The 23,748-nt window shown below is 44.3% G+C and overlaps 1 protein-coding gene across 1 annotated transcript; it reads left to right on the forward strand.

Annotated features, from left to right (window-relative positions):
• Positions 1-1,339: 1,339 nt before the first annotated feature.
• On the forward strand, positions 1,340-23,423 carry LOC139163020 (zinc finger and SCAN domain-containing protein 31-like). Its single transcript, XM_070743923.1, has 4 exons — positions 1,340-1,610; positions 12,369-13,111; positions 21,174-21,288; positions 22,177-23,423. The coding sequence occupies exons 1-4, from the start codon at positions 1,514-1,516 to the stop codon at positions 23,271-23,273; spliced, it is 2,052 nt and encodes a 683-aa protein (XP_070600024.1). The 5' UTR covers positions 1,340-1,513; the 3' UTR covers positions 23,274-23,423.
• Positions 23,424-23,748: the final 325 nt, after the last annotated feature.

The following is a 23,748-nucleotide window of genomic DNA, read 5'->3' on the forward strand; positions in this document are numbered from 1 at the left end:
GTGGAAGGCGACGTAGTTCTAAGCTTTCTAAGCCCAGGATTTCAAGTCTGATTGCGTAAGGTATTCTGTTGTGGGTAGAGCAGTGGAGGGTTCTTCTGCTAAAGTTGTGACCTTCTGGCCAAGCATATGTTTTTGTTTTTATTTTATTTATGTATTTGTCAAACAATTATAGGATGGTAATTTGTACAAGTAAAACATTAGATAAGTAATGATAAAAGGTAATGATAGAAGACAATAGAACAGTAGGACAAGGATGGAAGGCACAATGGTGCACTTATGCACGCCCCTTACAGACTTCTTAGAAAGGGGGAGAGGTCAATTGTAGATAGTCTAAGAGGTTAAAGATTTTGGGGTTAGGAGTAGAAACCACAGTCAGGTAGTGGTGCATTCCAGACGTTGATTACTCTGTCGCTGAAGTTGTATTTTTGCAGTCTAGCTTGGAGCAGTTGACATTTACTTGAAATCTATTTGGTGCTCCTTTGTTGTTGCGGTTGAAGGTGAGGTCATCGCTAACAGGGACATTTTGGTATATGATTTTATGAACTATAGTTAAGGTGGAACGGAGACAACGACGGAGTTGTAAGTTGTCTAATCAAAGAATTTCAAGTCTGCTGGAGTAGGGGAAGCCTTAGCAACCACGCTACTTAACTTCGCCACTGCGTTTCACTGAACAGCCTTGCCAAGGCAAGGTCGTAAAACGGCTTACTTTTAACCACTGCACATAAATTTTGGTTGCCCTCAACCTTAATTTATGGTCTTAAGCTGAGTTACGGGTAACTCTCCTCCACCGGGATTTATTTATTTATTTTATTTATTTAGTTTATTTTCTATTTTATTTATTTATTTATTTAAATTATTTATTTAAATTATTTATTTATTTATTCAAATTGTTGATTTATTCAAATTACTTACTTACTTACTTACTTACTTACTTACTTACTTACTTACTTACTTACTTACTTACTTATTGGGTTTGGCGAGAAAATGCAGTCAGCTACTGGGTTACTAAAGTCGTATTTCCTGCAGCCGAGTTTGGAGCGGTTTTACATTAAGTTTATATCGGTTGTGTGCTCTTGCGTTGTTGTGGTTGAAGCTGAAGTACCCAGTTGACAGGAAGGACGTTGTAGCAGATGATTAACGGGACTCCCCCCCTCCTCCCCCCCCCCACCTGCCCAAGAGCCGCGGCGGCTTCCACGCAAACTCGCACGTCCGCCAAAACCCGGGCACGTGCCAGCCCTTCGGGTTCGCCCCACTCTCCCCCCCCCTCCCCCGCAGGGCTCCTTCGCTCGGCCGTCCCCGGCGCCCTCGCGCTCCCGCGCCTGCGCGCGGTCCCTTTTCTCAAAAGGTTAAAGGCACCGAGCTCTCCTGCCTAGAAAGGTCCAGATTTGTGGCGGGAGGGAGGGGAGGCGAAGGTGGAAATGGGTGGGAAGGGTCGTCTCCGCCGCCTCCTCCTCCTCCTCCTTCCTGTCCTGACTCCGACTCCTTCCTCCCTCGGCGAGAAGCTGCCCTTTGTATGCTTCTCCATCCCGGGTGCCATGGAGAGGGTCACCGATTCCTGAAAGTTGGGATGCAGCGGCGGAGAGGCGCGATGCAAAGGCTGCAAAGGGAAGGTGAGTGCCAGCCAGGGGGGGGGGAGGGGGAGCCCGGGATGGGGAGAGGCGCGATGGGGTTTGCAAGAGGAAAGGAGATCTGGTTGGGCACCATAGGAGTTGTAGTCCGGCCAGCCGCTCCAGCAGACAGCGCGCTTTTGGATAGAATAGAATAAAATAGATTTATTTTTTATTAATTGGCCAAGTGTGGTTGGACACCTAAGGAATTTATCCTGGTGCATATGCTCTCAGTGTGCATAAAAGAAAAGTTTATCAACAATCATAAGGCAATCCTAGTCTGGAGGACTGAAGGGAACGGGGGGGGGGTATGATCGAAACATTTAAATATGTTAAAGGGTTAAATAAGGTTCAGGAGGGAGGTGTTTTTAATAGGAAGGTGAACACAAGAACAAGGGGACACAATCTGAGGTTAATTGCGGGAAAGATCAAAAGCAACGTGAGAAAATATTTTACTGAAAGAGAAGTAGATGCTTGGAATAAACTTCCAGCAGACGTGGTTGGTAAATCCACAGGAACTGAATTTAAACATGCCTGGGATAAACATACGGTATATCCACCCTAAGATAAAATGCAGGAAATAGTATAAGGGAGGTCTTTTTCTGCCGTCAATCTTCTATGTTTCTATAACACTTAATGATAGTCCAGGTACATTTATTATTTATTTATTTCATTTATTTTTGTTTGTTTGTTTTGTCAAGTACGTTTTGGCGGTATGCAGAGATATAATAATATTTATTTACATACTAGTAAAAGAGAAACGTTAGGACAGGGGACGGAAGGCACTCTGGTGCACCTATGCACACCCCTTACTGACCTCTTAGGAATTGTGGCAGGCAATCAAATCATATTAGGAAACAGTCAATGTAAATCGTAATTATGCAAGCAGCAAAGTTACAGTCCTACAGTCATTTGTGGGAGGAGATTAGTGATGGGAATGATGAGAAGATTAATAGTAGTGCAGATTTGTTAAATAGTTTGACAGCGTTGGAGGGAAATTTGCTGCAGAATTGCTTGGCTGCAAGGCACCCTTGCGTGCAGGAGTCTCCCCATTGCTGGAAGACTCCTCTGAGTAGGTGATGTGGATGATTTGTGACAATGTGCCCCTTTTTTTCTGGAGCAGGATTGATTTTTCTCCCCTTCCCCCTTTTCAGAGAGAAAGTAAGAAGCTTATGATCCTTGATTAGGAAATAAGATCACACTTAGGGAGGGAAAATAAAAACGTAGTTTCAATCATGCCCATAGCTGTCCAGAAGTAAGTTTTGCTAAGGTCTGTAATGATTCGAGATTTAATGATATAAACGTCCCAAATTTACCATCTGCTCAGTAATCCCGAGATGACTTAGCTGTGAAGGAGTGTAAAATGATAAATAAAATATTAAAATACATAGGAAAGGTATTATAAAACCATGCAAAAGCTGCTGTTCCAGAATATTTCCAAATCAGCCTTAGTTTTTAATTTGGAATGTATCACTTTATTCACACAGGATCAGAATAAAATGAATTGTAAACCTGCATCCAGTATAACATTTTAAAATAAAGACAGCTGTAATTAAATTCAATAATGAAAAGTATCAGAATATTAATAAAACAGAAATGGTGACCTGCAACCTTCCAGATATTAATGTCCTACATCATTCAGAATCCAGTTTTTAATCCACAACCTATCCAATTAATTTTTTGCCAACTTTTGGAGCTTTCCTAGATTGATTTTAACATACCGGTAGTTTCTTAATGGTCTGACACAACTACAGTATTTTATTTTTCGTAAACATCATCTTCAGACTTTTAAGGGGGAAAAAAACAGTTGAAGTGCCGGCAATCAAACTGATGTAAGAATTTAAAAAATATGATTCCTGACCATCCAAAATTCACATTGAAAGGAAAAAAATTACCTTCCTTTTGCAATTGTTTTGATGAAACAAATCAGGAATGGGGCACATGCATGTTTTAAATACAAGCCTTGTTTTTTCCTCTGATCCCTTTTTTCTGTTTTTTTTTTAAAAATTTATAGAAACATAGAAACATAGAAGTCTGACGGCAGAAAAAGACCCCATGGTCCATCTAGTCTGCCCTTATACTATTTTCTGTATTTTATCTTAGGATGGATATATGTTTATCCCAGGCATGTTTAAATTCAGTTACTGTGGATTTATCTACCACGTCTGCTGGAAGTTTGTTCCAAGGATCTACTACTCTTTCAGTAAAATAATATTTTCTCATGTTGCTTTTGATATTTCCCCCAACTAACTTCAGATTGTGTCCCCTTGTTCTTGTGTTCACTTTCCTATTAAAAACACTTCCCTCCTGGACCTTATTTAACCCTTTAATATATTTAAATGTTTCGATCATGTCCCCCCTTTTCCTTCTGTCCTCCAGACTATACAGATTGAGTTCATTAAGTCTTTCCTGATACGTTTTATACTTAAGACCTTCCACCATTCTTGTAGCCCGTCTTTGGACCCGTTCAATTTTGTCAATATCTTTTTGTAGGTGAGGTCTCCAGAACTGAACACAGTATTCCAAATGTGGTCTCACCAGCATTCTATATAGCGGGATCATAATCTCCCTCTTCCTGCTTGTTATACCTCTAGCTATGCAGCCAAGCATCCTACTTGCTTTCCCTACTGCCTGACTGCACTGTTCACCCATTTTGAGACTGTCAGAAATCACTACGCCTAAATCTTTTTCTTTTGAAGTATTTTCTAACACAGAACTGCCAATACAATAGTCAGATTGAGGATTCCTTTTCCCCAAGTGCATTATTTTACATTTGGAAACATTAAACTGCAGTTTCCATTGCTTTGACCATTTATCTAGTAAAGCTAAATCATTTACCATATTGCCGACGCCTCCAGGAATATCAACCCTATTGCACACTTTAGAGTCATCGGCAAATAGGCAAACCTTCCCTACCAGACCTTCCCCTATGTCACTCACAAACATATTAAAAAGAATAGGACCCAGAACAGACCCTTGTGGCACACCGCTTGTAACCTGACTCTGCTCAGAATACTCGCCATTCACAACAACCCTCTGGTGTCTATGCTTCAGCCAGCTGCAAATCCATTGAACTATCCAGGGATTAAGTCCAATCTTCACTAATTTATCTATCAGCTCTTTATGTGGAACCGTATCAAAGGCTTTGCTGAAGTCCAGGTAGGCAATATCCACGGCACCACCTTCATCCAACACCTTTGTGACATAGTCAAAGAAATCAATGAGATTAGTCTGACATGATTTGCCTTCAGTAAAGCCATGCTGATTTGGGTCCAATAAGTTATTGTTTTTTAGGTGCTGATTTATCCTCTTTTTCAGTAGAGTCTCCATCATTTTAACGACAACTGATGTCAAGCTAACTGGCCTGTAGTTACCAGCTTCTTCTCTACTGCCCTTCTTGTGGATAGGCACAACACTTGCCATTCTCCAATCCTCAGGAACATCTCCTGTTAACAAGGATTGGTTAAACAAATCAGTCAGGGGGATAGCAATGACAGATCTGAGTTCTTTAAGAACTCTGGGGTGGATGCCATCTGGACCCATTGCCTTATTTATCTTTAATCGTTCAAGTTCTTCTAAGACATCGGCTTCTAAGATCACTGGAGCTGAATCCGTACAGTTGGAAGCAATGCTATATCCCTCTATAGTATTATTTTGTAAGGTGTCTTTTGAGAAAACTGAACAGAAGTAGCTATTGAAATGGTCAGCGATCTCCTTATTCCCATTAATGCATGTATTTTTCCCGGTACTAAGCTTCGTGATGCCGCAGTTTTTCTTCTTCTTATCACTAATATATCTGAAGAAGGTTTTATCTCCCTTCTTTAGAGATTTGGCAATTTCTTCCTCTTTTGAGGCTTTAGCAGCATATATTATCTGTTTCGCCTCCTTCTGTCTCATTTTATACACCTCCCTATCAGCTATACTTCCAGACTCTTTATACCTCCTATAGGCAGCCTTTTTTTCATTGACTATAGTCCTTACATCATTGCTAAACCATAGCGGTTTCTTCTTCCTTTTACCTTTAGTTATTTGTCTTACATACAGTCCAGTGGCTTTTAAGATGGCCTTTTTAAATACAGTCCACTGGGTGCTCGCTCCTGCCATTTTATCCCTCCCCTTTAATTCATTATCTAAATATTCCCCCATTGCATTAAAATTTGTTTTTCTGAAATCCAATACTTTGGTTGCATTATAGGATTGCTCACAATGAGTTTTTACATCAAACCACAAACATAGATGGTCACTGCAACCTAAATTTTCTCCCACCTTGACATCTGAAACCCAATTCCCATTTGTAAAAACTAAATCTAGAATATTCTCCCCTCTAGTTGGTGTCTTAACCAGCTGTGCCAGAGCTGCTCCTGTAAAGGCCTCTACTATATTCTTACTTTTGCATGTAAGGGCACTGGGGATATTCCAGTCAGCATCAGGCATGTTGAAATCACCCATAACCACAATATCTCCCTTTACTGCCATTTGGGTAATTTCATCCACCATCTTGTTGTCATATTCCTCAGATTGCCCTGGAGGCCTATAGATCACCCCAATTCTAATGACAGAACCGTCTTTATTTTGCATGCAAATCCAGAGGGTCTCTAGATCTTGACATGTATTTTGAATTAGTGTTGTTTTTAGAGTTTCTTTAACATAAATGGCTACTCTACCTCCCCTTCTCTCTATTCTATCCTTCCTATACAGTGTATATCCTGGTATGGATATTTCCCATTCATTAGAATCCTTAAACCATGTCTCAGTTATGGCAACCAGGTCCAAATTATCTCTAGATATTATGGCCATTAATTCACAGAGCTTGTTGCTCAAGCTTCGAGCATTCGTGCACATTACACGAAGAACATTATTTTCATTATTAGTTTGCCCCTTATCATCAACAACTACATCTATTTTATTTGCAGCTCCCTTTTCATAAGCTTCCAAAAACTGCTTTATCCTCATTGGTCGGGGACAGAAATCACCCACATCAGTTACATCTCTGTCCCCTTTACCTAGTTTAAATGCCTGTCCAAAAAAGTTCTGAATTCCTCACCGAGTACCTGGGTACCTCTGTATGATGGATGCAAACCATCCCTCTTAAACAACTCCCTATTAGACCACCTACTGACATCATGACTTACATAGCCAAAACCTTCAGCTTTACACCACTGCTTTAACCACACATTAAACTCTATGATACACGTTGTTTTATCCTCTTGGCCACAAACCGGTAACACCTCTGAGAAAGTCACTGAATCTGCTATTTTACCCAGCTCCACACTTAGACATTGAAAATCTCTTTTTACTACATTGACATTTCTCTGGGACAAATCATTTGTGCGAAGATGCACCACCACATCAATGTTATTACCTTTACTCACAGCCTTGACAATGTTTGTAATCCTCCTCCTGTCCCTGCTGGCAGTGGCCCCTGGGAGACACCTCAGCACCTTCACCACGTCCTTACTCTGTCCCAAATCAACACCTCTAACAGTCGAATCACCCACAAGAAAATGTGTCCTCTTTATATTTCTACTAACTGCACTTGATGGTTTGGTGACATTTACAACAACTTCCCCTTTGAATATCCCCTCATTCTCTGCCTGAGGGGCCTTGCTAATATCTCCAACATCCTTACTATTTAAATCCGCAAGAACAGTATAGGAATTCGATAAAGAGAGACCAAAATTACTATGTTTATGTTGTCCAATAAAGACTCTTGTAAAGTTGTAAAGTATTTTGGAAACTTTCAGTTGGCCTAATATAGCAGAAATGGTGACCTGCAGATATTAATGTCCTACATCATTCAGAATCCCTCACAATGGTCAGGGTTTGCTGGGAATTGCCTGAATAATTACAATGCTTTGCAGATTCTCCATCTCTACAATAAAGGTATAGGTATCCTTAGCATTTGGATTAATTGGCCTCTTTTTTGCTCCTTAAAGTAGCAATTGGAGACCCCTGCTGATCTATTCAAAACCATCCAATAGTGGAAGAATAGATCGTAATCTATTTTTATCGGCCCCAGGCTATACTGGTTATAAGGGATAAACTGTAGGGTTTTCCCCCTGAATTCTCTCAAGATCTTCCATTCAAAGGTCTATTTCCCTTTTTACTAAACCCTGAAGGCCCATCCATTGTTAATAGTAAGGCTGTGTCCCTGCAGCTGTCCCTCAGGTAACTTGTGCCATGCAGTCACTGAATGAAATCAGAACTCAGGTAGTACAGTATGAAGATGGATTTAATTTTAGCTCCGAGCATCCCTGGGATTTTAGGTGGTTGCACTAAACACTGGGCAGTCAACCTGCCAGTTAGGCCAAGCAAATTGGGACAAGAGCATTAAGAGCGGATTAATTTCTTCCTCCTGCTGCCAATGCAGAGATTGACCTGGAATGGCCCTGCAAAAATCAGGACCGCTGTGTAATGTAGGACCTTTGTCTTTCTTCCTTTTTTCCACAAACACAAAACTCCATGGAAATTGAGCAGAGGAAAATGGGATGGAAGAAATAAGATTGGTAAATTTTCCCTAGTTTTGTCTGCAATGGTACTGACCACAATCGGGCCTTCTGTAGGATCTAGGACTGCAGTCTGCATTGGTTGCCGATCAGTTTCCGGTCACAATTCAAAGTGTTGGTTATGACCTATAAAGCCCTTCATGGCACCAGACCAGATTACCTCCGGGACCACCTTCTGCTGCACGAATCCCAGCGACCAGTTAGGTCCCACAGAGTGGGTCTTCTCCGGGTCCCGTCAACTAAACAATGCCGTTTGGCGGGACCCAGGGGAAGAGCCTTCTCTGTGGCGGCCCCGGCCCTCTGGAACCAACTCTCCCCAGAGATTAGAATTGCCCCCACCCTCCTTGCCTTTCGTAAGCTACTTAAAACCCACCTCTGCCGCCAGGCATGGGGGAACTGAGATACACTTTCCCCCTAGGCCTTTACAATTTTATGCATGGTATGTCTGTATGTATGTTTGGTTTTTATAATAATGGGTTTTTAACTGTTTTTAGTATTGGATTATTATTATATGCTGTTTTATTATTGCTCTTAGCCGCCCCGAGTCTCCGGAGAGGGGCGGCATACAAATCCAATCAATCAATCAATCAATAAATAAATAAATAATTAAAATAAAATAATAAAATAAAATAAAATAAAATAAAATGAATCCAGAAGATAAGCTTCCGGTGTACTTTCTCCGAGGAATATGTATGTGTAAAACTGCCCTGGTGAATGGGTTGTCTGATAGCTTAGTGCCAGTTCATAGTGGCAACTGTTTTCTCTGACATAGTAACTGAATTGGTTGGGCATATTAACGCCCAGGGTGCTTCTCATCCTGTTTGAATACAAAGATTTTTTTTTTTCATTGTCAGGAAAAAAAAAAACCCTTGAAAATGTAGTTCTTCCTCCCCTCTGTTCTGTGGATTTCTTTGCAAGTATCTTTTTGGCATTCTAAATTGAGGGGCGCAAATTGTTGTTCTGACCAAAACAATAGGAGTAATCACGAGGGGCTAGAAGAACCTCTTATAGATTTGCAGGTAAATAAATAAATCATTACAGTACTGTGATTTCTGTAATAAATAGAGACACCATAGAAACATAGAAGTCTGACGGCAGAAAAAGACCTCATGGTCCATCTAGTCTGCCCTTATACTATTTCCTGTATTTTATCTTAGGATGGATATATGTTTATCCCAGACATGTTTAAATTCAGTTACTGTGGATTTACCTACCACGTCTGCTGGAAGTTTGTTCCAAGGATCTACTACTCTTTCAGTAAAATAACATTTTCTCATGTTGCTTTTGATCTTTCCCCCAACTAACTTCAGATTGTGCCCCCTTGTCCTTGTGTTCACTTTCCTATTAAAAACACTTCCCTCCTGGACCTTATTTAACCCTTTAATATATTGCACCAGTGCAATGTTTCTCAACCAAGATGACTTCAACTCCCAGAATGCCTTGGCTGACATGCTGGCTGGAGAATTCTGGGAGTGGGAAAATGGGCCAAGATTGAGAAACATTACATTAGTGATTTAGACCTGGAAGATTTCGCTTGCATAGGAGAATCATAGAGTTGAAAAAGTCCAACTTCCTTCCTATGCAGGGACCTGAATTAAAACTGATATTCAGGTAGCCCTTGACTTACAACAGTTTGTTTAGTGACTGTTCAAAGTTACAACAGCACTGAAAAAAGACTTTATAACAATTTTTCACACTTACGACCGTTGCAGCATCCCCATAGTCACATGGGCAAAATTCAGATGCTGGTCAGTTCATATTTATGATGGTTGGTGTGTCCCAGGGTCAGTTTTTGCAACCTTCTGACAAGCAAAGTCAATGGGGAGTCCAGATTTACTTACTTACTTACTTACTTACTTACTTACTTACTTACTTACTTACTTACTTACTTACTTACTTACTTACAACATACATACAGACATACCATGCATAAAATTGTAAAGGCCTAGGGGGAAAGAGTATCTCAATTCCCCCATGCCTAGCGGCAGAGGTGGGTTTTAAGTAGCTTGCGAAAGGCAAGGAGGGTGGGGGCAATTCTAATTTCTGGAGGGAGTTGGTTCCAGAGGGCTGGGGCCGCCACAGAGAAGGCTCTTCCCCTAGGTCCCGCCAAGCGGCATTGTTTAGTTGACGGGACCCGGAGAAGACCCACTCTGTGGGACCTAACTGGTCGCTGGGATTCGTGCAGCAGAAGGCGGTCTCGGAGATATTCTGGCCCGATGCCATGAAGGGCTTTATAGGTCATAACCAACACTTTGAATTGTGACCGGAAACTGATTGGCAACCAATGCAGACTGCGCAGCTGCATTCTGCACGATCTGAAGTTTCCAAACACTCTTCAAAGGTAGCCCCATGTAGAGAGTGTTACAGTAGTCGAGCCTCGAGGTGATGAGGGCATGAGTGACTGTGAGCAGTGACTCCTGGTCCAGATAGGGACGCAACTGGTGCACCAGGCGAACCTGGGCAAACGCCCCCCTCGCCACAGCTGAAAGATGTTTCTCTAGTGTGAGCTGTGGATCGAGGAGGACGCCCAAGTTGCAAACCCTGTCTGAGGGGGTCAATGATTCTCCCCCCCAGGGTAATGGACGGACAGATGGAATTGTCCTTGGGAGGCAAGACCCACAGCCACTCCATCTTATCTGGGTTGTGTTTGAGTTTGTTGACACCCATCCAGTCCCCAACAGCCTCCAGGCACCGGCACATAACAACTATGTTACTAAAAATGCAATTCTTTCACTTAACAATGGTGGCAAGAGAAGTCATAACCCCCTTAACAAATGTTTCAGCAGCATAAATTTTGGGCTCAATTGTGGTTCCTTGATATAAATTTAGCCACTATACAAACAGTCTCAGCACTAAGCCGGTGAGGAAAAAGCATTGAAAGAATCCAATCATTTTTTTTAATGCAGTGATTCCCCCCCCCCTTCTATTTAGCAGAATAATGAAAATTCCCAGAAGAGAAGAAAAAAGAATATCTGAAACATTTATAGTAAAATAAATACACTGCTCAAAAAAATAAAGGGAACGCTTAAACAACACAATATAAATCCAAATAAATCAAACTTCTGTGAAATCAAACTGACCACTAGATTAACAATGGGTGAGCAGTGTGGTCGGGCGGTAGGAAAAGCAAGTAGGATGCTTGGCTGCATAGCTAGAGGTATAACAAGCAGGAAGAGGGAGATTATGATCCCGCTATATAGAGCGCTGGTGAGACCACATTTGGAATACTGTGTTCAGTTCTGGAGACCCCACCTACAAAAAGATATTGACAAAATTGAACGGGTACAAAGATGGGCTACAAGAATGGTGGAAGGTCTTAAGCATAAAACGTATCAGGAAAGACTTAATGAACTCAATCTTTATAGTCTGGAGGACAGAAGGAAAAGGGGGGGACATGATCGAAACATTTAAATATGTTAAAGGGTTAAATAAGGTTCAGGAGGGAAGTGTTTTTAATAGGAAAGTGAACACAAGAACAAGGGGGCACAGTGTGAAGTTAGTTGGGGGAAAGATCAAAAGCAACATGAGAAAATATTATTTTATTGAAAGAGTAGTAGATCCTTGGAACAAACTTCCAGCAGACGTGGTTGGTAATTATTATTATTATTATTATTATTATTATTATTATTATTATTATTATTATTATTATTATTATTATCATCACTAACACTAGCACTGAATTTAAACATGCCTGGGATAAACATATATCCATTGTAAGATTAAATACAGGAAATAGTATAAGGGTAGACTAGATGGACCATGAGGTCTTTTTCTGCCGTCAGTCTTCTATGTTTCTATGTTTCAATTTCACATGCTCTTGTGCACATTCAACTTTGTACAGAACAAAGTATTCAATGAGAATATTTCATTCATTCAGATCTAGGATGTGTTATTTGAGCGTTCCCTTCATTATTTTTGAGTAGCATATTTAGAACTGGGGAATGTGGAATTCTGCCTTTTTCTCAACTGGCACTCTTTGTTGCTTGTGCAAAGGGATAGCAGTGAGTTGCATTCTCACAATTGTTTCACAATTCTCACAATATCCCATAGAGAAGACTCAGCTTCTCATATTCCTAATCTTACTTATAGCCGGAGGATAAAATTAGAGCCCTTGAGGTCAATCTGCCTGACATTAGCTGCTCCCTAAAGTATTTAGGTTATTTTAAAAGCCACTTTCAAGTGCGACATAGGATTGAAATGTACAGTGGACCTCAAACTGCATTCATCATTAGGCAATTTTTTTTCTTTTTTACAGTTCAGATCGTCCAGCCAGCAACTAAGATGGCATCGTGTCATCTCTGGGGGCCAAAACCCTTTGCAAACCAAGGGGAAAGAAACTCTCACATTCTCCGCGGGGAAACGGCAAAAAACATCCTGGCAGGGGCGGCTCTGCTGCAAAACAAGCAAGGACTGGATGTGGGTCTGCAAGAGAGCCAGAAAACCCAACAGCAAAAAGGACTGGCGATGATGCCTTCTCTTTATTCTGTCTGGACGCCCTCCCGTTTGTTCGAGTCTGTCTCCGAGGAGGAAATGATGGCGTTCAAGGCTTCCTATCGGATGATGAAGCAGCCTAACCAGTTGTCCAAGGAAAGCCGTCCCGTGGGGAGGCCCATCGTACACAGCATCAGCAGGGAGCCGCAGAAAGCCCCCGAGAACTTGACACGGTCGGGGCCTTTGAAAGAGAAGAGGTCTGAGATTGACCCTGACAGCTTGGAGATAAAACGCCAGCATTTCCGGCATTTCTGCTACCAGGAAATCGAGGGCCCTCGAGCGGTCTTGAACGAACTGCAGGAGCTTTGTCGCCAGTGGCTTCTGCCAGAGAGACGCACCAAGGAACAAATTATGGATCTGGTGATCCTGGAGCAGTTCCTGACCATCTTGCCATTGGAAATGCAGATCTGGGTCTGCAAAAGTGGCCCTGTCACGTGTTCTCAGGCCTTGGTCCTAGCGGAAAAATTCCTCCTCCGGTTGCAGGAAACGGAGTCTTGTAGAGAAAAGGTAGGACCGTGGTTAAAAGATGTCCAATGTCGCAGTTTTGAGACGGGTCTTCGAAATGTGGCCTTCTTGGAGGTCTACAAAATATAGAATACAGTGATCCCTCGATTTTCGCGGGTTCAAACTTCGCGAAACGCTATACCACGGTTTTTCAAAAAATATTAATTAAAAAATACACCGCGGTTTTTTTCCTATACCACGGTTTTTCCCCACCCGATGACGTCATACGTCATCACCAAGAGTCACTTTTCTCTCTCTTTCCTGTCATTCTCTGCTTCAATCATTTTCTAATTTCTTTTTTCTCCCTTTTTCTATCATTTTTCTCTCTCTCTACCTTCCACTCTCCCCCCTCTTGCTCTCTCTCTCTTTCTCCCTCTCCCTCTCTGTGAGAACGCCTGCCCCCACCTCTCCTGCAGCCCCCTTGCTGATAGCTGGGACGAAAGTGCTCTCAGCTAAGGGACTGTGAGAGGGGCGAGGCAGGCATTCTCAAAGCGCTCAGAGTGGCTACCGGCCGAATGAGGAGGATGAGAAGCCGTAGCCACCAGCGCTGCTGCAGGAGGACCCGTGTCCGAAGAAAGCCGGTGAGAGGGGTGGATCGGGCGGGCGGGCGGTAGCGGCAAGGGGGCCGGAGGCGCTGGGGGGGCGGGGGCAGCCGACATTCAAAACAATCTTTGCCGGCCTCCGCACTTTCGTCGCTCCCCGCCCCCAACTTCAAGCCCTTGTGCGGCCTTGGAAAAAGGGTGCGCATGCGCAGATGGTGTTTTACTTCTGCACCGCTACTTCGCGGAAAATCGACTTTCGCGGGAGGTCTTGGAACGTAACCCCCGCGAAAATCGAGGGAACACTGTAGAATAGAATAGAATAGAATAGAATTTTATTGGCCAAGTGTGATTGGACACACAAGGAATTTGTCTTGGTGCATATGCTCTCAGCGTCCATAAAATAAAATATACATTTGTCAAGAACCATGTGGTACAACACTTAATGATTGTCAAAGGGGTCAAATAAGCAATGAAGAAGCAATGTTAATAAAAATCTTAGGATATACGCAACAAGTTACAGTCATACAGTCAAGATGGGAGGAAAAGGATGATAGGAATGATGAGAAAAACTAGTAGAATAGAAGTGCAGATTTAGTAAAAAGTCAGACAGTGTTGAGGGAATTATTTGTTTAGTAGAGTGATGGCGTTCGGAAAAAAACTGTTCTTGTGTCTAGTTGTCTTGGTGTGCAGTGCTCTGTAGCGACGTTTTGAGGGTAGGAGTTGAAACAGTTTGTGTCCAGGATGTGAGGGGTCAGTAAATATTTTCCCCGCCCTCTTTTTGACTCGTGCAATATACAGGTGCTCAATGGAAGGCAGGTTGGCAGCAATTGCTTTTTCTGCAGTTCTGATTATATATAGCCAGGTATCCTCACTAGCGTATATCATTTAGCAGCCAAATGTGGCTCACATTCTGCCAATTCTTGTGGCCCTTAATTTATAAATGTGGATGCCCATTGTCTGCTATGAAAAAGCCAAATAGAGTTTGAGGTTGCAAACAGTAGGGATATTGTTTCCAAATCATGTGAATTAATACAGTAGTTTCAATCTGTTTTGCATTGAAGAGATCCGTTATGGGTTTGCACAATACACAACATGCTCTGTCTGGGTTTTGATTTTTGATTTTTTTTTTAAATTAGCTCAGTGTCTGGATTCAGTTTAGGCTCAAAGAACAGTAATTGTATGAATGCAGCATACAAATTGTGTGAACCCAGCTACCAAGACTATCCCTTAAAGTTCATCCAAAAAACTGGATATTGTTTTTCAGAGAAAGGGATCTGGTGAGATTGATCAAGGTGAAACTCCAAGGAGAGGATAAGGGAACTGGGTACATTTCATCTAAAGAAAAGAATAATCTTTTGGATCATGTAGGGGAAGGTTTGGTAGGGAAGGTTTGCCTGTTTGCCGATGACTCTAAAGTGTGCAATAGGGTTGATATTCCTGGAGGCGTCTGTAATATGGTAAATGATTTAGCTTTATTAGATAAATGGCCAAAGCAATGGAAACTGCAGTTTAATGTTTCCAAATGTAAAATAATGCACTTGGGGAAAAGGAATCCTCAATCTGAGTATTGTACTGGCAGTTCTGTGTTAGCAAAAACTTCAGAAGAGAAGGATTTAGGGGTAGTGATTTCTGACAGTCTCAAAATGGGTGAACAGTGCAGTCAGGCGGTAGGGATAGCATGTAGGATGCTTGGCTGCATAGCTAGGGGTATAACAAGCAGGAAGAGGGAGATTATGATCTCGCTATATAGAGCGCTGGTGAGACCACATTTGGAAACCTGTGTTCAGTTCTGGAGACCTCACTTACAAAAAGATATTGACAAAATTGAACGGGTCCAAAGACGGGCTACAAGAATGGTGGAAAGTCTTAAGCATAAAACGTATCAGGAAAGACTTAATGAACTCAATCTGTATAGTCTGGAGGACAGAAGGAAAAGGGGGGGACATGATCGAAACATTTACCGTAAATATGTTAAAGGGTTAAATAAGGTCCAGGAGGGAAGTGTTTTTAATAGGAAAGTGAACACAGGAACAAGGGGACACAATCTGAAGTTAGTTGGGGGAAAGATCAGAAGCAACGTGGGAAAATATTATTTGACTGAAAGGAGTAGTAGATGCTTAGAACAAACTTCCAGCAGACGTGGTTGGTAAATCCACAGGAAGTGAATTTAAACATGCCTGGGATAAACATAGATCCATCCTAAGATAAAATACAGAAAATAGTATAAGGGCAGACTAGATGGACCATGAGGTCTTTTTCTGCCGTCAGTCTTCTATGTTTCTATGTAATGAACCTTCATTTAATGGTCTTAAGAGACAACCAGACACGTTTTCTGTGCAGTTATTCCACCTGTGCAGTCTGTTGCATTCACTTAAATTTATATTAATATTACGACATCTGTGGTGCTTTATACCAGCGGCCCCCAACCTTTCGGGCACCAGGGGTCGGTTTCGTGGAGAGATGCTTTTCAGTAGACTGGAGGGGCATAGTTTCACGTGCTGCCTGCATTCTGCAGATGGGGCTTTGCTTGTTTATGTGGCCCAGTTCCTGGCACACTATGGACTGGCACCACTACAAAGGCCCAGGGTTGGAGACCCCCTGATTGATACCATTTGCAGGATGACATAGGTAGGCCAAGAACGCACATCTCAGCAATATGACTTCTCAAGTCTCTTTTTTTTAATGAACTGCATATAAATCGGGGTTGTCGTCGCCAGAAACGACAAAGCATTGAGGAGTGGATTTAGGGCACTTCAAGGAGCATAAAGTAATTACAGGTAGTCCCCGACTTACGACGGGGATCCGTTCCCACGGCCCGTCGTAAGCTGAGTTTGGTGTAAGGCGGAATAAGTGTAAGGGGGAGGCTTCTTCAAGGAACCAACAACCGGTCCTTCTCGGCGCTGCGTTGCTGCAGCCTCCGAGGCTGTCACCGCCGCTTCCATTTGAGCGAGGGGATCTCCGCGGCGTCTCCGAAGCCGCCGTCCACTGCGGAGATCCCTTCACCTGAATGGAGGCGGCAGCGGTGGCTTCGAAGCTGTCCCTGGGTCATCATAACAATGAAACGTCATTATTATTTATTAGATTTGTATGCCGCCCCTCTCCGTAGACTCGGGGCTGACGTAACCCAGGGACTACCTGTATTTATCTGTTGTTTTGATTTAGATGTCCCCCAGCTACACTATCAGGGCTGCCTCTGTTCAATCCCTATGAAAGAAAACCCTTTGACTCCATAGATCAGTGATGGCGAACCTATGGCACAGGTGCCACAGGTGGCACACGGAGCTGTATCTGCTGGCATGCAAGCCATTGCCCTAGCTCAGCTCCAATGTGCATGAGTGTGCTGGCCAGCTGATGTTTGGCTCACACAGAGACTCTGGGAGGTGTTTTTGGCTTCCAGAGAGCATCCAGGGGGATGGGGTAAGGCGTTTTTACCCTCCCCCAAATTCAGGGAAGCCTTTGGAGCCTGGGGAGGGCAAAACATGAGCCTACTGGGCCCACCAGAAGTTGGAAAAACAGCCTGTTCCTGGCCTCCAGAGGGCCTCCGGGGGCCATGGTTTTCACCCTCCCCAGGCATTGAGTGATGGGTATGGGCACTCACGCATGCACAATAGCGCACGCCCACGCTCTTTTGGCACCCGAGGGAAAAAAGGTTTGCCATCACTGCCATAGATTAAAGGTACTTTTACGAGGAACAAACTCAATACATAGAAACATAGAAGACTGACGGCAGAAAAAGACCTCATGGTCCATCTAGTCTGCCCTTATACCAAGGATCGACAAACCCAGGCGCCTGGTCGCCAGTGGCGCCTAGAAAATGTTGTCTGGCGCCTAGAAAATGTTGCCTGCTGTACTGTATGTATACAGTATATTTTTCCCGCCTTGTGTTTACGCCCAGAAATGGTACATCTTGGCTTCCGTAGCTCCGCCCATCAACCTCGGAGCGAGCTGCTTTCCCAGCGTCCCCTGCGCTTGCGTGCGTCTCTCCCTCCCCCCCTTGCCTCCATTCCGCCTCCTACTCGAACCCCTTCACTCCCCCCCACCGCACACAGACGCTCCGATCTTGGCCGCTCACCCGCCTTCGGAGAGAAGCGGAAGCCCCTCCCCTCCCGGCGTGAGGTTTTGTTCATTCCTCCTCCGGCCGCGTGCGCGGTGACTTCCGACCAGTAACCCCTCCTCCCCCCCTCCCCCCCCTCCCCCGCATCCCCGGCCCGGTCTCCCTTTCCTTCTTCTCTGTTTCGGTTTCTGACTAACGGTCTCCCCTCGGATCCCGACGGGAGTACAGCAGAGCCGGCTCGGCGGAGCCAGGCCTGCGCCGGGGGGGAGGGGGTGAAAGCGATGTCAGGTGGAGACTCGGCAAAAAACCAAGTTTGCTTAAAAAAAATTCTGGCTCCTAAATTTTTTGGCTGGCTCCTAGATTCTGAACAACTTTGTCGACCCCTGCCTTATACTATTTTCTGTATATCTTACAATGGATATATCTTTATCCCAGGCATGTTTAAATTCAGTTACTGTGGATTTATCAACCACGTCTGCTGGAAGTTTGTTCCAAGGATCTACTACTCTTTCAGTAAAATAATATTTTCTCATGTTGCTTTTGATCTTTCCCCCAACTAACTTCAAATTGTGTCCCCTTGTTCTTGTGTTCCCTTTCCTATTAAAAACACTTCCCTCCTGAACCTTATTTAACCCTTTAACATATTTAAATGTTTCGATCATGTCCCCCCTTTTCCTTCTGTCCTCCAGACTGTACAGATTGAGTTCATTAAGTCTTTCCTGATACGTTTTGTGCTTAAGACCTTCCACCATTCTTGTAGCCCGTCTTTGGACACGTTCAATTTTGTCAATATCTTTTTGTAGGTGAGGTCTCCAGAACTGAACACAGTATTCCAAATGTGGTCTCACTAACGCTCTATATAGCGGGATCATAATAATACAGCAGAGTTCAGGCAAGATCTAAAGAATATTTGGGGAAAACAATAAGCTAAAGCCAACCCCAGAGGCATTGGCCCCTGCCCCTACCCCGCACCCCAGTAGTGAGGCAACCAGAGTTCAATCATCAGTCAGAAAAATGTTTTGGGAAAGTCTATGGTTCAGGTAAAGTAAAGTTCCTCCATCGTAAACTCTGAAGCCTGGATGGTTGGCCTTTAAAATTGCTAAACAACCCAAGCTGGTCCTCCCTTGAGACCAGGCCTTCTCACCGCTTCTCAAAAACTTCACTTCCATCTCCTGCATGCTTTCTACCCCAGGTACCCAGTGCTGCCCACCCCATCCCACACACTGTTACCATGGCAGCTGACAGCAAGCTTGAAAGATAGCAAGGATGCAGGCTGACATACAATCGATGAACAGTCAAAATAGAAACAAGTTGGGATCAGTTGTTCAGTACAAAAACAGACGGCAAAAAAAAGGCATATGTACAAATTGTAGATGTGAGGCTTGATGTGGCATAGTAGCTACTGAGTGTTATTTTGGAAAGTAAAGTGCAGATCGTCTTTGACTTACAATCATTTGTTTAGCCACCGTTCAAAGGTGTGTTTTCTTGGTGGTGGGGGAAAAAAATGACTTCATTTTGTTCGATTTCTATAGCTGCCCAACTCAACCAAGTGACTATGGTGACCGCAATGTTTCTGTGGTCACATGATCGAAAATGAGGCTCTTGGCAACTAGTAGGAACTTATGGCATCCCTGTGTCAGGAGATAACGATTTCTAACCTATCCGGGGGGGGGGGGGGATTTGCTAAAAAGTAAAGTCAATAGAGAAAGCCAGATACAGTACAGTGATACCTCATCTTAAAAACACCTCGTCATACAAACTTTTCAAGATACAAACCCGGGGTTTAAGATTTTTTTGCCTCTTCTTACAAACTATTTTCACCTTACAAACCCACCGCCGCCGCTGGGATGCCCCGCCTCCGGACTCCCGTTGCTAGCGAAGCGCCCGTTTTTGCACTGCTGGGATTCACCTGAGGCTCCCCTCCATGGGAAACCCCACCTCCGGACTTCCGTGTTTTTGTGATGCTGCAGGGGAATCCCAGCAGCGCAAAAACAGGCACTTCACTGGCAACGGAAGTCCAGAGGTGGGGTTTACCAGCGAGGGGAGCCTCAGTGAAATCGCAGCACCGCAAAAACACAGAGGTCTGGAGGTGGGGTTTCGAGGACTTTGGTGTGTTTGCGATGCTGCGATTTCACTGATGCTCCCCTCGCTGGGAAACCCCACCTCCGGACTTCCGTTGCCAACGAAGCGCTTGTTTTTGTGATGCTGGGATTATCCTGCTGGGATTCCCCTGCAGCATCGCAAAAACACAGAAGTTTGGAGGTGGGGTTTCCCATGGTGGGGAGCCTCAGAGAAATCTCAGCAGTGCAAAAACGGGCGCTTCGGCTGGCAAAAGGGGTGAATTTTGGGCTTGCGCGCATTAATCGCTTTTCCATTGATTCCTATTGGAAACATTGTTTCGTCTTACAAACTTTTCACCTTAAGAACCTCGTCCTGGAACCAATTAAGTTTGTAAGACAAGGTATCACTGTACACTGAACTTAACAGATGTAGCAAGAAAGGTCATAAAATGTACACAATTCATTTAATGACTGCATTGCTTAGCAACTAAAATTCTGGTTGTAATGGTCATAAATTGAGTAAACCATAGACCTGTGATGGTGCACCTATGGCACGCATGCCACAGGTGGCACAAGAGCCATATCTGAGGGCACACGAGGTGCGCCCTTTGTGAGTTCTGCATTGGTCAGCTGATTTTGGGGGGCTCCAGGTGGTCGGGGAGCTCTTTTCACCCTCCCCAGGCTTCAGGAAAGCCTCTGGAGCATGTGGATGGTGAAAAATGGACCCAACAGACCTACCGGAATTTCAGAAACAAACTTCCGGTTGGGGCCTTTTTTGTCCTCCCCAGCCTTCATGCGGCTTTCCTGAAGCCTGGAGAGGGCGGAAATGGCCTACTGGAAATCCTGAGGCTTCAATGAGAGCTGCACACATGTGTGAGGAGAGGGCATTGCATTATGGTTGTGGGCATGCAGAGAAGGGTGGCATACAAATCTAATAAATGAAATGAAATATGCTATCGCACAGGTGCAGGGCCCTTTTGGCAACCGAGCCAAAAAGTTCGTCATCACTGCTGTAGACAAACCAAATGACACCCCCCCCCCCCCCCAAAAAAAAAAATCTCCCTCAAGCAATTTTCTGATGAGTTGTGAAACAGGTCTGGCTGTGACAATGGAAGGTTTGGTCCCTTGACTAAAGCAGTGGTCTTCAAGCATGGCAACATAGCTGGTTAGGGAATTCTGGGAGTTGAAGTCCACAAGTCTTAAAGCTACCAAAGTTTGGAAACCCCTGGACTAAAGAAATTTGGAGACACCGAGGGGAAGACAGAGCTATATGATCTTTTCCCCTCCATTATAAACATCTAAAGAAGGATCCTTGATTCTCTTCTTCCAAGCAAACTTGCTTAATTTAAGGCTGCTGACCAGATCAAAACTTTCTGCCTATATCTTGCCTTGCTATCTTTTTTCTTCAGGTGCCTGGACTTCTAGAGGAAAAAGTGGTGATTTCCCCCACATCTGAACGGGATCCCTCAGATACTGTGGAAAGCTGTATCTCCATAGATGAGGAGGAAGATGAAGCCATCTTGGGTAAGACTGAATATCTGTGTTCAATCAGCATCTTCTTCAAGAAACCAGGCCCAAGAAAGACAAAAGGGAGGACTGACCTGCATAAACCTTAATTAAAACCCAGGATTTGCCACTATAATTTGTGTGTAATAACGTCTGTTCAGTTTTTGTGCAGTTGATCTCTTTTGCTCAGTAATGAAGATTAATACAGTAATACCTCGTCGTACGAACCTAATTGGTTCCGGAAGTAGGTTTGTAAGGCGAAACGTTCGTAAGACGAAACATTGTTTCCCATAGGAAACAATGTAAAAGCGATTAATCCGTGCAAAAAGAAAAAAAATTGCAAAATGGTGCTCTGCTGGGCGGCGGCGCCCGGCTGTCACCTTTTAAAACAGCCAGGGGGCTTCTCGGCGTTCTCCCGAACCTAAACTTTTCAGGTTCGGGAGGCCGCCGAGAAGCGCCGCTGCCTGGCTGTCACCTTCTGAAACAGCCGGGGGGCTTCTCAGCGTTCTCCTGAACGCCGAACCGGGAAGTTCGGGTTCGGGTTCATGTTCCAGTGGCTGCCGAGAAGCGCCAAGCTGTTTCAGAAGGTTACAGCCAGGCGGCGGTGCTCAGTGAAGCGCTGTTTTTGCGATCGGCGGCGGCGTTTTCGGACGATCTGGAGGCTAGAAAGGAGGTGGGGAGTCCCAATAGGGAATTCCATAGGCGGAGCTTTGACGTCACAAAAACATGTCATTTGCCCCTAATAATCATAAGCTTGGATAGACCTAGTCAGGGATTTTCCATCTGTTACAGCTTAGCTTAGGGTGAAGAAGACCCTTTGACCTGTCCAGCAAGTTCAGTTTGAACTACTAGCCAATGAATGACCCCTTCATGGTTTTTCATGGGTCCTTTGCTTGTTTCTTTCAGAACCTAAGGAGTCTGCACAGGAGAAGCAGAGGCAAAACACCCTTCTGCTGGGAATATCGGAACCAATGGAATGGGGCATCCCCTTAGAAAAAATCACAGGAAAATTGATATCCAATCCCGAGCTGGAAGTGATTCACAGAAGCCACCAGGTGCACTATCCAGGAAAAAGTACAAAACAGGCTCGCTGTTTGGGTGAAAGTGAGAGGAGCGGTCAAGAGGCACCCGTCAGTCAGAAGAAGAAGAAGAAAACAACCAAGGCCGTGGCCGAAAATGGCCTCTGTCCGAACTTGGGCTTCTTTAAGAACCGGAAGGTGCAAACTGAGAAAGGGCAGCGATGCAACCCTTGTGAGGAACGGTTATCCAAAAAGTCAAGCTCAGGGACGCAGGAGAAAGCCAGTGCTGGAGAGCAGCCATCGAAAGGCTGGCCGCGTGAGAGTGACTTGCCCAAGCGTTGCGCCGCCTTGACACGGGACGAAGAAGGACTCGAAAACCAAGGGACGGTCTGCAAGTGTAAGGCTAAGAGGAAAAGCCCAGAGGGCAGGCGCTTGCCTCAGCCCAGCTCTGCTCACTTGGGAGCGCAGGCGAAGGGAGAAAAGCCGGGCAAAGGCACCCCCTGCCGGAAGAGGCTCTCCTGGGAGTCTCCTTTCCCAAGCCTTGACAAAACTGATCCGGGAGGGAAACCGCACCAGTGCTTTGAATGTGGCAAGAGTTTTAGCCAGAAAGGCAACCTCAACATCCACAAGAAATCCCACACGGGGGAAAAGCCGTACCCGTGCTTGGAGTGTGGGAAGCGCTTTGTGACGAACTCTCGGCTGCTGACCCACAAGCGGGTGCACACGGGAGAGAAGCCGTACAACTGCTCGTACTGCGGCAACAACTTCAGCCAGCTGGCGCACCTGGTCCAGCACCAGCGGAGGCACACTGGGGAGAAGCCGTACGGCTGCCCCTACTGTGGGAAGAGCTTCAGCGTCAAGGCTAACCTGATCACCCACCAGCGCACCCACACGGGGGAGAAGCCGTACGAGTGCTCCGAGTGCCCCAAAAGTTTCGTTTCCAGCTCTGATCTTAAAAAACATAAAAAGGTGCACTCCGTATAGGTGTGTGTCCATGAGTAGACCTAAGAGTGATCACCCTCGTTCTCCCCTTTATAGTAGGTGGAGATCCCCCTTGAGTATTTTTAGTGCACTGTGAGGATTAAAATAATAAAGGCTCCTTTTTAAAAAAACACCCGCACACACACACAAAAATTGATCCGGCTTGTGCATCTTCAATTTTTTTTCTCTTCTCCCTCCTCCATGTATTTTTATTGATCCCATTGTGTATGTTGAGGAGGGGTTTTTTATTTGGTTTACCTTTGACTATTCTGAGAAAGGATGAGGAGGGCGGGGGCTGGGTCTAATGATCAGTGGCTGCTTGATGGTTCTTTGCTATTTTCTGAATCACTAGCAGCCTGTTTTAAACACCAATTGTTGGGGAACCCCAATATGGAAGATTTATGGTCCCTCTATTCATGCTGGTGAGTTTCCAGATTGTCCACTGCATGATATATAGATAATAATAATAATAATAATA

Source organism: Erythrolamprus reginae, chromosome 2 (assembly GCF_031021105.1).
Source record: "Erythrolamprus reginae isolate rEryReg1 chromosome 2, rEryReg1.hap1, whole genome shotgun sequence".
Taxonomy (NCBI): Eukaryota; Metazoa; Chordata; class Lepidosauria; order Squamata; family Dipsadidae; genus Erythrolamprus; species Erythrolamprus reginae.

Excerpts from the sequence above, each read along its gene's own strand:
- LOC139163020 (XM_070743923.1), top strand. The coding sequence starts at position 1,514 with ATGCTTCTCCATCCCGGGTGCCATGGAGAGGGTCACCGATTCCTGAAA. Across the intron at positions 13,112-21,173 it reads CGGAGTCTTGTAGAGAAAAG|GTGCCTGGACTTCTAGAGGA; the intron begins GTAGGACCGTGG and ends TTTTTTCTTCAG. Across the intron at positions 21,289-22,176 it reads GGAAGATGAAGCCATCTTGG|AACCTAAGGAGTCTGCACAG; the intron begins GTAAGACTGAAT and ends TGTTTCTTTCAG.